We start from the raw sequence: 16,793 nt of genomic DNA, 5'->3' as shown, positions 1-16,793 counted from the left end.
CTATTTCTCCTTTCCTTCTGACGCTATTCTGCACCAGCAAACTGCTAAAAAATAACTGCGTCCCAGCTGAAGATCTGCTCTACAAGGAAAATACTACTTCTCCCTCTGCCTCTGGTAATCTTTGATCTGTAAAATTTATTCTCTGTCAACTCTCTCAGAGAAATAAACTTTTCCTCAAAAAAACGACCTTCTTGGCCAAAGGAATTGTGCTGCCTTTGAGGGTTTCGAACTGTTGGCTATGCCGAGCTTCAAAATTCCTCTTCCCTTCTGCCACTGAGCTCTCCGACTTCCAACCTTGCTTTGATACCATGTGAAAATTCCGAAACCTGGAATCCTATTGCAACAATTGATGTTAATTCTTCTAATTGCTAATTCGATTAAACAATTTACTTGCTGTGTGCTACGACAAATATCAAATTACATACACTGCAACCTTCACAAAATAAATACTACGGAAAGTTAAATGCTGGAAAATTAGAGAAATTCTAGTACACATAAAAAATATTGACATAGTTATTTTTGGACAATCGTCCCCAAAAAAACCCAATGTGGGAAAACCAGTGTAGCAGATGATGGTTTCTTTATTAATTCTTCAGCAGAAATTCAAGTACAAGAATTCAGACAACAAAACAAAGGAAAAATATTGAGAGAAATTTAGTGAAAAATTTCTCATTCTCCACGGCGACTCCCTGACCTCGAGATGGACCCTCTGTCCATATGCTGGTGTCTTTGCGTCACCCTCTGCGCAGTGCTCTAGTGGATTGCGTCTCTCCTCACGCTGTCTCTGGAATTCGTCTTGCACTTCCTGGACCACTGCTGATACCCTCTCTCTCTCTCCTGAAACTCACCCTCTGGCTCTATCTCCTCTGCTAAACTTCAGCCATTGAGAAAATCGATCTACCTGGGCAATTGAGTCACTGCTGGTGTGTGTTCTCTAAGCCCCATCGAGTTTCTTCTTATAATCTCTCGTTGAGACATCAATGACCATGATTAAAACTTAATCGATGGCTAAGATTAACTAGAAATTGATCCAAGTCTTTTTCTAAAAAATTCTCTCCATGACTTAATTAATACCCTTTAATTAATCATATTTCCTAAGTTTAGACTTAGGAAATATTAAACACTGATTAATTATTTTAAATAAGTCGTCTCTAGGTAGAATTTCTAGAAACGATTTCTGGGTTTTGGAGAATACATGTATTCTAGCCTCTCCACCAAATTTCGTGGCTAGAACACATTCGATGCTACAAAAACTAACATCTTCTTCCTTGAGTTGACGATAGTCAAACTCCTTTCTTCTTCCTTCTTCTCGACTATCCTTCAAAATTTTGGTCCCTTGGAATAGATCTGCAACTTTAGGCCCTAATTCAAAAACCCTCGCACATGAGATTGACCAATTTTGACTCTTGATTTTCCTCGCTCTAGAAGGAGAGTTCTTCCTTGGCAATTTGGCTTGGGATCTTCCTTGTTTTCTCCCAAAACAATCCTCTCAATATGACTGTAATACCTCGACCTTTTTGTCGGCAGTAGACAACACTGTAATTTCGCACGTGGAAGAGATGAGCCCTAAAACAGATCAGAAATTGACTCGGTTGACTTCCTTTCTCCTTCGCTTGATGATGAGGCTTCTTTCTTGATGTCTTCGCACTTCTTCTTCTTTAGAATTGCTTAACCGAATTTCTTGTTCTCAAATGGAGGCCGAGTTGCCCTATATATAGTGTTTCGTCCATCAATATAAGCTGACTTGTGATATAGGTAAGCCGACTTGTCATTCTGGAAGCATCCTTAGGCCGACATGAAGAAGAGCTTGTGACAAGGTCTTGGAGGGCTAATAATAATTCTTTTACAATGAATTACATGCCCAAAATGGGTCTTCAAACTTTGACATTGAAATTTAATGACTTGATGACCAAACGTAATCACTCGCAATGGGAGTTTTGACTAAAAATAAAATTCCTTGATCATGAAACCCATGATTCAAGCATTACAAAATTAATTTTATTTTTCTTCTTTACATCAATTACATAAAATCATCATTACACATGTCATTATGAAGATCAAACCTAGTTACACTTTTCAACAAAGACCCCATCACTTGTCTAGCTTATAAGAAGCTCTTAATTAGCTAGATAAAGAGATGAAAGCACAAGATCAAAATATATGAAAGATTTTTTGATATTTTGACTTATGCATAAACTATGTAAAAGAAAACCCTGCAAGAACAAGTACTTCTAAAGATTAGACTTATGAAATTCAAATAACGATGAGAGCTCCTTGAAAACAATGCCAAGAGTGGGTTGGTCTCTTGAAGACTTCCCCTCACGCTTGCTAGTTGATTCAACAATGATCCTCTACAAAACTTCCAACACACATTAGCTCATATGGATTAAATCAATAAACAATGGTGAGATAACTCTAGAAATTTATATGAAAACAACTAGAGGTAGTCTACACCTAGAGCATATTCATAAACCAATTGTAAATGTAAGATAGCTATACATCTACAATTCTATAAAAGCATATGAGCAAATGAAATACAACTCAAAGGCACAAGTAGAGAGGATTATACCATCAATGAACCAAGCACATGCTCCAATGGAATAACAATCATGAATGAACCCCAAAGTCTTTTTATTCAAATGAAGAACAAGAGTACATAGAAGCAGAGCTTCCCCAAGCACAATAGCTCGTTGCAAAAGATACAATATGAGAGCCCAAGGCTCAATTATATAGGAGAATGGGTGGAGATCCCAATGAAGAACCAAATGCCAAGTGTGATGATGACAATCCCAAAGCTCTCTCATGCAATTCGAATTCCCCAGAGAGGCCCACACAATCCTTGAGAGGAGCTAACTCATTGTTGAGGAGGGACAAGTGTATATGGGAGTGGTAGGAGACTACTCTCCACTCATCTCTAGTGAAACTCCAAGTCAAAGCCCACCAAAAGATGACTCATCAAGGCAATTTGAATTCCCCTCCATAATAAATGCGTTTTCCTTGGGAAACTTGTGGTCCCCTCCAAAAATTCGATTTTCTTGGAGAACATGTCTTTTCCTTGATTTTAGGAGTCCACATCACCTTGAGGCTTCACTTTAAATCCTCCATGATTTTCCACCTCATTTCCACATCATTTGGCATGTGTGGATATTTATTTTTCTCCTTTTATTTAATTTTTGGTTTAATTATTGCCACTTTTTCCGCTAAACTTAGGAAAACTAGGTTTTCAAGGTCTAGAACACATTTTTAACCCCTATGTTGTAGATTTTTCTATTTCCTGTCACAAAATTGCTTTAGAAGATGTAGAAGCCTCCTAGTGACAACCCCCGGTTGAAGGAAAGGGTCGGTGCCTAGGGCATCCAAGAGGAGTGATTTTGAATATTATCTGAGGGTTTTTTGCTGCACTCCATATGTCACATAAATTGAAATAAGATAATTCAGATATTGGTTCAATGGCCCTTCACCAAGGTATACTCTAGCAAACACACAGATCTAAATACTTGGGTAGATCTAGCTATCTCTCAAAGAGGAATGTCCTGATCCTGGTGGCCGACACACAACAATATGTAGCTTAATATTGTTGTTGTAGTATAAATGAACAGGAGGAAGGAATGAAGGGAAATCGATGCAGAGGGCTGAACATAACACAAAATCCTAAGCAAAAATTGTGAAAATTCGGTGATCTCGAATCCTACTGCAGTCACTGATAACATTTCTTCTATTTGTTAAATTACTTAAACAAATTATTTGCATTTTTCTACGACAAATATCAAACTACATACACTGTAGCCTTCACAAATAAAATTATGCGAAAAGTAAATACAAGGAAAATACTAGCACATCTATAACCACAGTGACACAATTATTTTTGGGCAATTGTCCCCGGAAAAACCCAATTGGGAAAACCGGTGTAGCAGATGAGGGTGTCTTTTATTAATATTCAGTAATAATATCTATACAAAGCACTGATAGACAAAATAGAGGATGAATCACTGAGAGAAATTTACTAGTGAATTTCTCACACTCCACAATGTTTTGCTGACCTCGAAGAGGACCTCTTGCCCTTTTGCTGGCCTTTCTACGTCACCCTCTGCATAGTGACTGCGTAGGCCTTGCGTCAATCCTCTGTGTTGATGATCTGTGTCCCTCCTCTGTGCTGCCCCCTCTAGATTTGTCCTGCACTCTCAGACTATGCTGATGCCCTCTCTCTCCCACCTGCAACTCACTCTTTGACTCGATTTTCTCTTGCCAAACTTCAGCAACTGAGAAAATCGAACTATTTGAGCAATTGAGTATCTACCCTGGTGTGTTCTCCATCTACCTATCGACTTCTTCTTATAATCTTTTGTTGGAGCGCCAACGACCAAGATTAAAACATAATCGATGGCTAAGATTAATTAGAAATCAATCCATGTCTTCTTCTAAAAGATTCTCACCATGACTTAATTAATACCCTTTAATTAACCAAATTTCCTAAGTTTAGACTTAGGAACCATTAAAAAAAAGTTAATTATTTTCATTAAGTCTTCTCTAGGTGGAATTTCCAGAAACAATTTCTAGGTTTTGGAGAATACATGTATTCTAGCCTCTCCACAAATTTCGTGGCTAGAACATATCCGATGCTACAAAAATCAGCAACAATCTCCAGCAGAAATATGGAAGAGTGAGGAGGTGAAAATGCAAAAAAACTGGAGTGCGAATTAAGGTCTCAAGCTCTATGCCTCATGGATACATCCTGTCACCATCACTTTGCTTTTTCGCATGGAGAGACAACTCATAGAGGATGCCAGTTGATTCAGGATAATATGGCAGCCAGTAGTGGCATCCAACAATCCATATAGGGGTGCAACTCGGGTGTAGTTGTGTGCCAAGGGGCATGGAGATACATGTTTATATGCAGGGATGCACAGGGATGCTTGGCAGCACATAGTGCTATGTGACGCTGCCCATTGGGATCTTGGAGTGTTACCTCCAGAGAGATTGCATGATAGGGACGACATGTGTGCCATTGGGTGTCGCTCACCCAGGATCGATGAGGACACGAATGAGCATCATTTGATGATATCCATGGGGACTCTCTCGTCTGTCCCACTTCCACCTTGTTTGTAGGCACAAAGGAGTTGGATGTTGCTCCTTGATGCCTCCATTGTGAGCAGCAGGACACGGGAGTCTCACTTGAGACAGTTACTTGGGACACAGAGTATCCAGGGAGAGACTTTTCAACAGAGGCGTTTGGTCAGGGCATGAACTGACAACTATAGGCTTGGGGAGTGTGGCTTGCTACATAGGTAGCGTTTGCTCCACCCTTGAGTTCATACTTAGGGAGGTGGCCGTGAGGGCGCTGCATGGTGAATTTTCGGCAGGACAACCCGAGGTGTTAGGTGGGCTTGAGGTACAAGGGATGGTAGATTTCTTCTACATGAGGGTGTTGAAGTTTCTAAGTTTACTTAGTTTAGAAACCCTTCATGCACATTTTCTGATTTATTCCTACCTACTTGTTATTTTTCTTTAACAAGTTATTTACAAAGTAAATACTGAAAATAAACACCAGTGCATGCTCAACATATTACAGATCAGTAACTAAAAGAAACAAGAACAAACACACCACATGACACCATTATTTTTGGACCAATATCCTCGGAAAAACCCAATGCGGCAAAACTGGTGCAGCTATCTGAGGGTTTTCTTATTAAGCAAAATCAGAGTACAATCTAGGTGCTGAAATTGGCCTACCCAACAGAGAATTTCATTAGCAGCTATACCTCACAGTTTGAGAGAAATCTCTTGGCTAAAACCCAGGAAAACCCTTCCGGCAGCTCCTCAGCACAAAACTGCTCTGCAACCCAAGCGTCTGCCCAAACTAGATTGCGTCAGCCCCTCTCTGTCTCACGATGGCCCTACGTCAGCCTTTCTAGCCCTGTGTCAGCCCCAGGAGGCCCTACGTCAACTCTGGGAGCCTCTGCATCAGTTGCGTTGGCCCTTTTAGTGCTCTGCGCAGCAGTTGGCTGCCTCTGTGTGGCCCTGCGTGAGCCCTTGTTGGCTCTGCATCACCCTCCTTGGCTGCTGTGCTGCTCTCCCGGCATAATCTCTGCCTTCTCTGTTTCTCTGTACTCAATGCCCCTCAGTTGCTCTCCTGATCACTGATTCTATCTCTCTTAGCAAACCTCGCTCTAGAGAATAGAATGACTGATCATCTGGTGTACTCTCCAAGTGACCCTCAAGCCTCCTCTTTTACTTTTGCTGTTGACATCTCAACGGCTGAGATTAGTCCCTAATCAACGGCTAAGATTAGATCTGGCTTGATCCATGTCTTTTGGACCACTTTAACACAGATTCATATTAATACACATTAATATTTTATTTTCTCTAAGTTTAGACTTAGGCACTCCATTAAAAATATTAATTATTTTAATGTCTTGATCTGTTTAGAGTCTACCCAAACCCTTTCTGGGTATTGGAGATCTCATGTGCCCCAACCTCTCCACCAAATTTCGTGGCTAAAGCACATCTGATGCTACCCCAAATCAACAGAGGGTATCTAGATTCCAGGCAGTGGTCGGGTGCATCATCAAGAGTTGGGGTAGCAGATATCGCTGTGTGGTCTAGCAGGAGCAGAACAATTTAACATATGTGGGACAAATTCTTGATGCTTGGTGCCCACCTATTGGATGCATACAGGGGTCGGAGATGAGGCATGGGAGGGTCCCAACAATTAGTAGGTAACAACACCAGGTAGGGAGGTTTGGGAATTGTGGACCTCCAGTGTGGCTATGGGATCCAGGGATCTAGTTGATTGGTGGGACACTCCACTTCTTGGTGAGTACGACCATGATAGTAGGGGATCCAGTTCATTCTCTGGTTGGCACATGGGGAATCACTGAGGCTTTCATCTTATGGCGAGGCAGGTTGTTGCTCATGACTAGGGCTAGCCATGGAGTGGTAGGCTCTGGCATTGTTGAGTTGCCTTGGCAGGATGAGCAGAGCTTTGATCGTTACCGATATTGTGGTCGAGAGTTACAAGAGAGGAGGCTCCAGTACATGCATGTTGGGCAGTCAGTCATGACCAAGGTGTTGCGGTACCAGTAGGACAAATTTAGACTGCGATGGGCATGGGATCCTGACATCACAAGACTTAGCAGTTCAACTACCCTTAGGGATGCGCTGATTCCTACAGGGGAATATGCTTTAGATCTTCCATTGGGTTTTAGTGGTTTGCTGTTGGCTTGGGGGACCTCACTAACATGTTGGGATGACCAACAAAAGGAGATCAGTGGGAGTTCATGTGAGCGAAGATTCATCTTCACAGGGGTTGGATTGTATCTTTAGGGTCCTAGTCCTGAAGTGCATTATATCGACTACTCAGTAGGGCAACTTCACGAGGAGTTGATTAGGATTTTATATTATCGCGATGCTCTACTCATGGATAGTATGTGGAGTTGGATAGTGAGTGGAGCAAGGGGTGCTTCATGTTGATTGGGATGGCTTGGGATCTTGGTATCGATGGAATCCTTTATGACAGGATAGTGCATGGGGCAAGGATGACTTAGTGGCACATTTGGGACCCTAGTATTGCCTACAATGATTGTTTGGGCCAGCAGATAATGGGGGTGCTTGTTTAGGCATTGCTTGAGGACAAACAATTTTTGGCGAGGAGGACTGTAATGTCCCTAATTTTGGTTTTTCATCTGAGGAGTTCAGTGGGGATCCTTGGGGTGGTGCTAAGCATAACACAATTTTGCAATTCAGGCATAAGAGACAATTTTGATATGGGAGACATGAGGACTTAGGAGAATAGGATAAATTACAACCTTAGTGGAATGTGGGGACCACAAAAAGGAGACAATTCAACCTCTAGAGATTATTCACACTTGTGGATGAAGAGAGAGAAAGGAAAGGGTGCAAATTAGTGGAAAATGGGGTCCACCAAGGGAGAGACGATCAACTTCTATGAATAAGGCAAGGAGGCCTCCATTTGGGATATTTTGACAACTTTACTTCTAAACACAAGTTTTCTGGAGCTGTTTAGCCAAGCAGGAATTCCACCTCTACATGTCACCCTAGGAGATAAGAGGGAGTTTGTTCCATGTGTTTGAGGAGCTAATTTGTAGATCATTCATCAACTTGGGTGTGTTTTTCCTAGGGTGTAGAAAGAGAGTTCGTGGGTTGAGAGGAACCAGAAAGAAGTGGAGATTAGGCTAAAGATCTTGCAAGAAATTATCCATTGGAAGGGCAAGTTTCCTCTTGGTATTTTGCAAGGCTTAGAGTGCTGCATTTTGGAGGGCTGAATTGTCCAAAGTCTAGGCCTACGCAGGGGTCAGTAGACATCTACTGCGCAATCATAGAGAGCAGGGAACTTTTGTGGGAGTTGGCCAAGGAGTGTTGAAGTTTCTAAGTCTAACAGCTAGAAACCCTCCATGTGCTTTCTAATTTATTCCTTCCTACTTGTTCTGATTAATTAACAAGTTATTTACCATGTAAATACTGAAAATAAACACAAGTACATGCTCAACACATTACAGATCATCAACTGAAGGAAACAGAAACAAGCACACAAATGACACCGTTATTTTTGGATTAATGTCCCCGGAAAAACCCAATGCGGGAAAACTGGTGCAGCTATTTGAGGGTTTGATTTATTAAGCAGTTTCAGAATACAATCTGGGTGCCAAATCCGGCTCACCCAACAAAGAAAAATCTCGGCAGTAGTACCTCTCCTTTGGAGACAGATGCTCCGGCTGAAACCCTGGATAAACACTCCGGCAGCTCCTCAGCTCCAATTTGCCCCACGAAAAAACCCAGCGTCAGCCTCTAGGGACTGTGTCAGCCTCTTTTATCCGCTGCGTTAGCCTTCTCGGCAGTTCCGACTGTTCGCGGCAGTTCCGGGTTCTGCCCTTTGCGTCAGCTTTCCCGACAGTTCCGGCTTCTACCCTTTGCATCAGCTTCCCCGACAGTTCCGACAGTCCCTGGCAGTTCCGGCTGTTCCCGGCAGTTTCGGCTTCTGCCCTCTGCATTAGCGTTCCCGACAGTTCCGGTTGTTCCCGACAGTTCCGACTTCTGCCCTCCGCGTCAACTTTCCCGGCTGCTACGCTGATCCTCCCGACACTATCTCTGTCTCTCTGCTTCTGTATTCATTGCCCCTCAACTGCAACTCCAGATCACTCTCTCAACTTTTTCAGCAAACCCAGTCCCAGAAAGTCGAAATCTTGATCTCTTGGTGTGTTCTCCAAGTGACCCTCAAGCCTCCTCTTATACTTTTCTCGTTGACAGATCAACGGCCGAGATTAAGTCTCTAATTAATGACTAAGATTAGATCTGGCTTGATCCATGACTTTTGGACCATTCTAACACAGTTTTATATTAATTCACATTAATATTTTAATTTCCCTAAGTTTAGACTTAGGGACTCCATTAAAAATATTAATTATTTTAATATCTCCCAAACTGTTTAGAATCTGCCCAAACCCTTTCTGGGTATTGGAGATCTCATGTGCCTTAGCCTCTCCACCAAATTTCGTGGCTAGAGCACATTCGATGCTACCCCAAATCAACAAGAAGAAATAAAGAAACTTGGTGCAACGATTTGCAGTGGGTTTGAGGAAAATTTCCAGCAGCGGTTTGAGCCATTCTACAACAGATTCCTTCCTACAACACACTCTGCTAACTAGTTGGAGCCACACGCACTGCTTGGGGTCATAGAGGCACGTTGGATTCAGCCCAAACCCTTTCTGGGTTTTGGTGGGTTTGGTGAGAGGAGGCTAGGATTAATTTTGCAAAATTTTCTAAGCACTTATGAGGGCATAATTCCTAGTTCCATCCAACAACTAGCAATATAAATTATTAGAGGAGGGCGCAATTCACTTTGGGATGATTTCCACCCCTTGGGCTCGTGAGTTATTTTTGGGTTTTCCTGGGGTTCTCGCGTGGAGGCGGCTCTCCCAGTTTCATCTTATTTCAGGCACCTTTCAGAGCAATTACTCATGTCCCCTTGGGCAGAGTGCAGACTTGGTTGAGTCATTACTACATTTGGGCCATTACACTCTCACCTGGGTTTCACATAGCGTGCAGTAGCATGCCCCAGGTTCCATTGTCATTATTCATTAATACAATGGTTCAACTGTCTTGCTTTATTTTCCTGGTGTTTTGATATGCATGTGCGGTATTTGTTTATGGTTGCCATTCCTCGTACATGTTTATGTTATTTGTTGTAAATTTTCGATTTTGAATATAACAATTACAAAGATCAGCTTGATAGTTGAGTAGAGTTTTGGTATTTGATTGTTGAGCAGAGGTCGTATCACCGTTTCTTTTATATTGATATTGAGCACAGGTGGATCCAGTCTAAAAATTGTGAAACGTGGTCCGCCGGTTGATCAGGGTGGCAAGGTGGCACAAGGTAGGAGAGTGAAGTATCCTTTAGCTTGCTTGGAGCCTGAGAACACTTCAGGGTGGCAAGGTGGTGCTAGGGCAGGTTGGAGCTTGGATAGGGCATTGAAGCGTCCTTCCAGTTGGAGCTGGTAAACTAGGGCATTTGAGTGTCCTTTCAGTTGTAGTTGATAAATTAAGGGGTTGGAGCCTCCTTCCACTTGTAGCTGGAGAATCTTGAAAGTTGGAGCTTTCCATTGAGGTAATCTTTAAAGGACATATATTAATAAGTGTTGAGCGGCTTTTCTCCCGGAAGGGTTGCCACCTAAAAATCTTGTGTCTATTGTCTTTTGATACTTTGCGTTGTTGAAAGGTGTTGATTTATGCTTTGATCTGATGCTGAAATTAATTAATTCTCTGTAAAAGAAAAATTAACAAATTGTAAGTGAAACACTGATTCACCCCTCTGAGAATTTCCAACAGAGTGATCCTTGCTGATGAAAGCTCTACCATAATATGTTGATCATGGCTTGCTTTGCCATCTCTAATTATTATTAGAGATAAAGTAACCTTTGATGTTTTGCAATATAAGAACCTGTCTTTTTTACCTATTTCAAGGTGTGGAAAGGTGAACTCTAGGAGTTTACAGAATTAGTAATAATGCATCTTATAACATGTCATATTTATAATTGATTAATTTATTTCGATAGTCAGAAGTACAATTATTAGCAAAAGACACTAAGCTGATTTGATGAAAGTTTGTTAGCTGTATTGCATATAATTCATGTTTCTGTTTGTGCCGTGCAGTTAGGTTTTGATAATGACACTTATAAATATGAACTCACTAGTTCAAAATGCCATTGAGGGCATGAACTCGCAAACAGGAGGACCTGCAAATGACGAGAGAGTGTCGCGTAAGCCACGCATCATTCTTGCAGCTAGTGGCAGTGTGGCAGCTATAAAATTTGGAATTCTTGCCCACTGTCTGTCTGAGTGGGCAGAGGTGAAAGCAGTTGCAACAAAATCTGCTTTACCATTCATTGACAGAATGTCTTTACCAGGAGATGTTAAATTATATACTGATGATGATGAATGGTCTAGTTGGAGAAAGATTGGGGACAACGTGCTGCATATACAACTGAGGCAATGGGCAGAGGCCATGGTAATTGCTCCTCTGTCAGCAAATACTCTAGCCAAGGTAAAATAAATTCGTAGAATGGTCTATAGATGTGTACTTGTTTTTGACGCATCGTAACTTTGCATAGTATAAATTGAATTTAGCGTGTTTTTTCCTTTCATACCATATACTATACGATAATTTGTATCATTTATTTAATTCTGTCTTTTGCAAACCATTGCTGTACATGCTCATATTTAAGTGTTTCCACAATAAATAGTTGGTTCATTAATCACATATTTTGAACTTGCTTTTCATTTTTAAAGTAATGATATCAAGATCGACGTCTGTATAAAGAATTGCAGAAATTCCTCAAATTTTGTCTAAAATGGTGTTCTAGTGCACTGTTACAGCAAAGTCTAGCACTCATAAAAAGTGTAATGCTCCAAGCACCAAGGGGCTAGTCTTGTGCAACTCAGGAATGCTATCCACTGTGACCTCAGTAGCTCTTCCTCTCTTTTTTGGTTAACTGTTCTTCAACTCAAGGGGAGCTTCCCTAAGAATGTGAATATCATGACTATGGAGTGGGGGCTAAGAGTGAAAAATGAAGAGTAAGCCGTGATAAAAGAAAATGGTCATTGTAATGGTATGTGGTAATGTAAATGGAATAGGGGGTATCGAAAGGAAATGAAAGGGAAATGAGGGTAACAAGGAAATGGGATGATGTGAGACTAGTGCCTATCAATCTAAGGGATACTGTAGTCATGAAACATTAAATAAATGAAAGAACTAGTGTGTTACAATCAACTATTTGAGGTAGGCTATATGGTTGAAAAGGGTTAGTTTACCACATTTAAACTCTTACATGAAAGAACTTAATTAATGCATGCATCACTTGGGTGTGTACTTAATGTAAAAGGAATTAGTTTAATGCAATTTACCCCAATATGTTTGCTGAAAATAAGATATAGAATAAATTATTGGAGTGCTAAGGGTGTCACTCATCAATATAGATGTGGAGGAGCTGTTTTATGGATGAATTGTGGTTCCCAATCTACAACTCCGTTTGATAAAAAAATGGAAAACAAATGTAGAAATGAAACAACAAAGAAACTAGGGATATTCCTATGTGATTATTATATTCATTATTAAATCCTTACATAAGTATGATAAGAAGAAAACCCCTGGGGGTAGCTCACATGGCAAAGCATGTAAAGTGATTTATGTAAAATATTATGAGTGTGAAAATTCCTAGTCCAAGGAACCCCTACTGCAGAAAATATGAATCTACTTCACCTACTTGATTTTTTTTTAAATTACATTCATCAAGTTATTTTTAAATTACATTCATCAAGTTATTCTTCTAAATATTGAAGCAAATTACTTCTGTAGCCTACACTAATTAAATATTTGATCTCATGAAACAAAAACAGAGCAAAGAACAAGATATACAAGACACACTTATTTTTGGACACAATAGTCATCGGAAAAACCCAATGCGGGAAAACCGGTGCAACAGCTCTGAGGGTTTTATTATTATGCAAGAGAAATATTTGAATACAAATCTATGATGCTCATCTAGCAATCCTTTACAGAGAAAATACTGGTGGAAAATCTGAGTGAGTTTTACTTCACTACACCTAGCAGAATATTGGTTGATCTGGCACAAGATTGGCTAACCTCGGCTATTTCTGAGTCACCTCTTCTGCGCTCTGCATCAACTTTTCCGGCTGTTCCAGCAGTTCATGACACTAGTGACAATGACAAATTGGTTGTCACCTCGAAATGGATCTACAAGATCAAACACACGGTTGATGGAAGCATAGATAAATATAAGGCCAGATTTGTTACAAGAGTTTTCTCTCAAAAGGAAGGCATAGATTATGAAGAAACCTTTTCACCTATTGCTACCATTAGATCTTTGGTTTTGTTGGCTGCTACAATGGGATGGAACATCCATCAAATGGACGTGAAGACAACATTTCTGAACAACACCATCGATGAGGAAGTATACATTGAGCAACCTGAAGGCTTTGGAGAAAATAGCAGGGACACTCGATGTCTGTAGACTCAAGAAGGCCTTGTATGGATGAGGCAAGCTCCTAGGGCATGGTATGCAAGAATGGATGCATGCTTTCTAAGAACTGGGTTCGTCAAGAGTTCCGCTGATCCTAATCTCTACATCAAGGTCATGAATAATGAGCCAGTCATTATTCTATTGTATGTGGATGATCTATTCATCACAGGTGTAGAGAAAAGAATGTAAGAAGATGTTGGTAACTGAATTTGAGATGAAGGATCTAGGGCTAATGCACTATTACCTAGGTCTGGAATTATGGAAAAATCCCGGGGAGATATATTTGGTGCAAGGAAAGTACATCATCAAGTTGCAGAAATTTGGGATGATGGATTCCAAGGCCATGACTACTCTTATGATCACCAATCTCAAGAAGTTGAGGAGCTCCGACTCATGTCTTGTGCATCCTACCCCCTGTCGTTAGTTGGTAGGCTCTCTGATGTATCTGGTAAATACTAGGCCAGATATATGTTTTGCTGTGAACATCCTCAGTCAGTTTCAGTTGGAGCCTCATCATGATCACTGGATAGCTGCCAAGCATATATTGAGATATCTTCGTGGTACGATACATCACTGCCTAAATTACAATAGCAAGGAAGTCAAGTTGTTTGGTTTCACAGATTCAGATTGGGGTGGCAGTGAGACCGATGGAAGAAGCACTACCGGAGGATGCTTTAGTTTGGGATCTGCTATGATCTCATGGATGAGTAGAAAGCAAGATCCAGTTGCTTTGAGTAGTGCTGAAGCAGAGCACGTGGCTGCATCTGAAGTAGGAAAGGAGGCTGTATGGTTGAGGAAGCTTCTGACAGATTTGTTTGAGAAGCCTCTAGATCCCACTGTGGTTAATTGTGATAATCTTAGTTGTATCAAGATGTATAGAGATCTCGTGTTCCATGTTGGGACAAAGCATATCAACAATAAGTTCCACTATATTAGGAACTTGGTGCAGGATGGGATCGTAAAGCTATAGTATGTCCCGACAGACGATCAGGTAGCTGATATACTAACAAAGTCTCTTCCTAATAAGAAGTTTGAGTATCTTAGAAGCATGCTTGCTTTAGTTGATATTGCTGATTTTGTTGATGATGATAAAAGTTTGGAAGAGATTTGTTGAGGCCTTGTGTGTGAGACACATTGCCTAGGAGGACATCTGGCCGACACTATGAGTTGATGTCTAGTTCCCAAAGTAGGGAGGGTGACGTTGGTCTTGGAGCTCTGACCTTGGATACACACCTAGATCCCTGGGTTGATGGTTAACAAGTAAGCCTGATGGTTCCTAGAAAAGCTGAAAGCTTTAGTCCATCTTAGTCCCAATTGCACAGATTTCCCTAGTCAAGAATCTAGTCCATGGCATTGTGGTGCCTAAACTCTTCATAGTTCATATAGTTTGAAATATTTCGTATGAATACCTCCTTAGTTAAGAGGGAGTGTTGAAAAATGTAACTAGGTTCGGTCTTCATAAAATGTATTTGTCAAAAGAATTTTTATTATTGTTACAATGACTTATTAAAGCACGGGTTTCATGCTTGAGTCAACATTTTATTAGTCAAAGTCCCCATTGAGGACTCCTAGGATAAATAAAGAGTCAATAGAGTCATTGTATATTTTATTAGATCCTTCTTGGGCTTTCGAACGACGTAAAAAGAATTATTTTTGAGTCAAAAATAAATTATGTGTTGATTTGTGGTAGCATTAGATGTGCTCTAGCCTTGAAAATTGGTGGAGAGGCTAAAGCACATGAGATCTCCAAGACTCAGAAATGGTTTGGGGAAATTCCACTCGATTAGAGAGATATTAAAATAATTAATATTTTTAATGGGGTTCCTAAGTCTAAACTTAGGAAAATTAAAATATTAATGGGTATTAATATAAAACTGGGTGAGAATGTTTTAAATGACATGGATGAAGCCAAATCTAATCATAGCCGTTGATTAGGGACTTAATCTCGACCGTTGAAGACTCAATATGAAAAGTATAAGAGGAGGCTTGAGGGTCAGTTGGAGACACACCAAGATTGATCAGTGAGTTCGATTTTCTGGAGCGAGGTTTGCTGAGAAAATTCGAACAAGTGATCTGAGTTGCAGCGAGGGGCAGTGAGTACATAGCAGAGAGGCAAAGATAGTGCTAGAGGGTCAGCGCAGTGATTGAGGAGGCTACGCAGAGGCAACAGGAGCCATGCAGAGGCAGCTAGAGATTGCACAGAGGCTGAGGGGCCTGCGTGGGTGACGCAAAAGGCCAGAGAGCTGACGCAGAGAGGTAGAGGGTTGATGCAGGGGGTTCCAGAGCTACGCAGAGGCTAGCAGGGCTGATGCAGAGCCTTGGAGAAGCGCCGGAAGGATTTTCGTGGGGCAGACTAGTGCTGAGAAGCTGAATATCTGCTTCTGAGAAGAGGTACTACTGCCGTGTAGAAATCTCTGTTAAGTGAGCCAGTTTGGCACCCTAGTTGTACTCAAGAGTCAAGAAATATGCATAATAATAAAACCCTCATAACTGCTGCACCAGTATTCCCACATTGGGTTTTTCGGGGACGATTGTCCAAAAATAACGGTGTCCCTTGTGTGTTTGTCTATTATTTCAGTTGATGATCTATATATGAGTTGAGACTACATTTGTGTTTATTTTCAGTATTTATATGGTTAAATAACTTGTTAAGGAATAAACAAGTATGTGAAATAAACTAGATAATGCAGTAGGAATTTCTGATGTGTTAGATTCAGAAAAATCAACATGGTATCAGAGCATTGCAGATCACAGGAGAACTGAAGGCACCAACATAAATCAGAAAATTTGCAGCAGAAACAGCTGTCCCGAGAGACAGAGTTGTTCCTAAACAGAAGGCAACAGAGGAGTGACGCAGAGGGCCTGCATCATCATTTCGAGCTAGAGCAAGGGCTAGCACAGAGGCAGAGAGAGGCATAAGAGGCTCACGAAGAGCCACGTCATCCTACTTAGTCAGGTAGGCTTGACGCAGTTGGCCAGGGGAGTGATTTAGCCATTGCCGGGATTGCGCAGAGTTGAAAGGCTCAGTTTCTTTAGTTGTCAGGGCCTAGTGAGTTGTGGGCAGATTGTGGATTGGGAAGCTAGTGGGGTGCTGTTGCTGTTGAAGCAGAACAGTACCTAACGGGACAAAACCAAGGTAGAGGGAGTCGCTGCCTTGACAAATTTCTAGCCAAGAAATCCAGATCCGAGTTGCAGTTGCAAAGAGGATCGGAAAGGATCGGATTGACAATTGGTGGTGTT

General features: G+C 41.1%; 1 protein-coding gene across 4 annotated transcripts in view; it reads left to right on the top strand.

The window, feature by feature from the left end:
• Nucleotides 1-16,793, top strand: part of LOC149245128 (putative phosphopantothenoylcysteine decarboxylase) — a 176,636-nt gene that overhangs the window by 100,755 nt on the left and 59,088 nt on the right. For 3 of the 4 annotated variants that reach the window (XM_089457661.1, XM_089457660.1, XM_089457663.1), the window contains one exon: nt 11,167-11,557. In XM_089457661.1, coding sequence (XP_089313787.1) covers nt 11,180-11,557 — 378 coding nt within the window. In that variant the 5' untranslated portion in view covers nt 11,167-11,179. Of the gene's footprint in view, nt 1-10,324; nt 10,622-11,166; nt 11,558-16,793 lie in introns of all 4 variants that reach the window. The other variant, XM_089457662.1, reaches the window with a different exon arrangement.

Source organism: Pinus tabuliformis, chromosome 7, assembly GCF_031772625.1.
Source record: "Pinus tabuliformis cultivar Carrire ecotype Pingquan chromosome 7, CPIR1, whole genome shotgun sequence".
NCBI classification, from domain to species: domain Eukaryota; kingdom Viridiplantae; phylum Streptophyta; class Pinopsida; order Pinales; family Pinaceae; genus Pinus; species Pinus tabuliformis.
The sequence above is the reverse complement of the archived record's forward strand: the minus strand, read 5'-3'. Positions and strand labels throughout refer to the sequence as shown.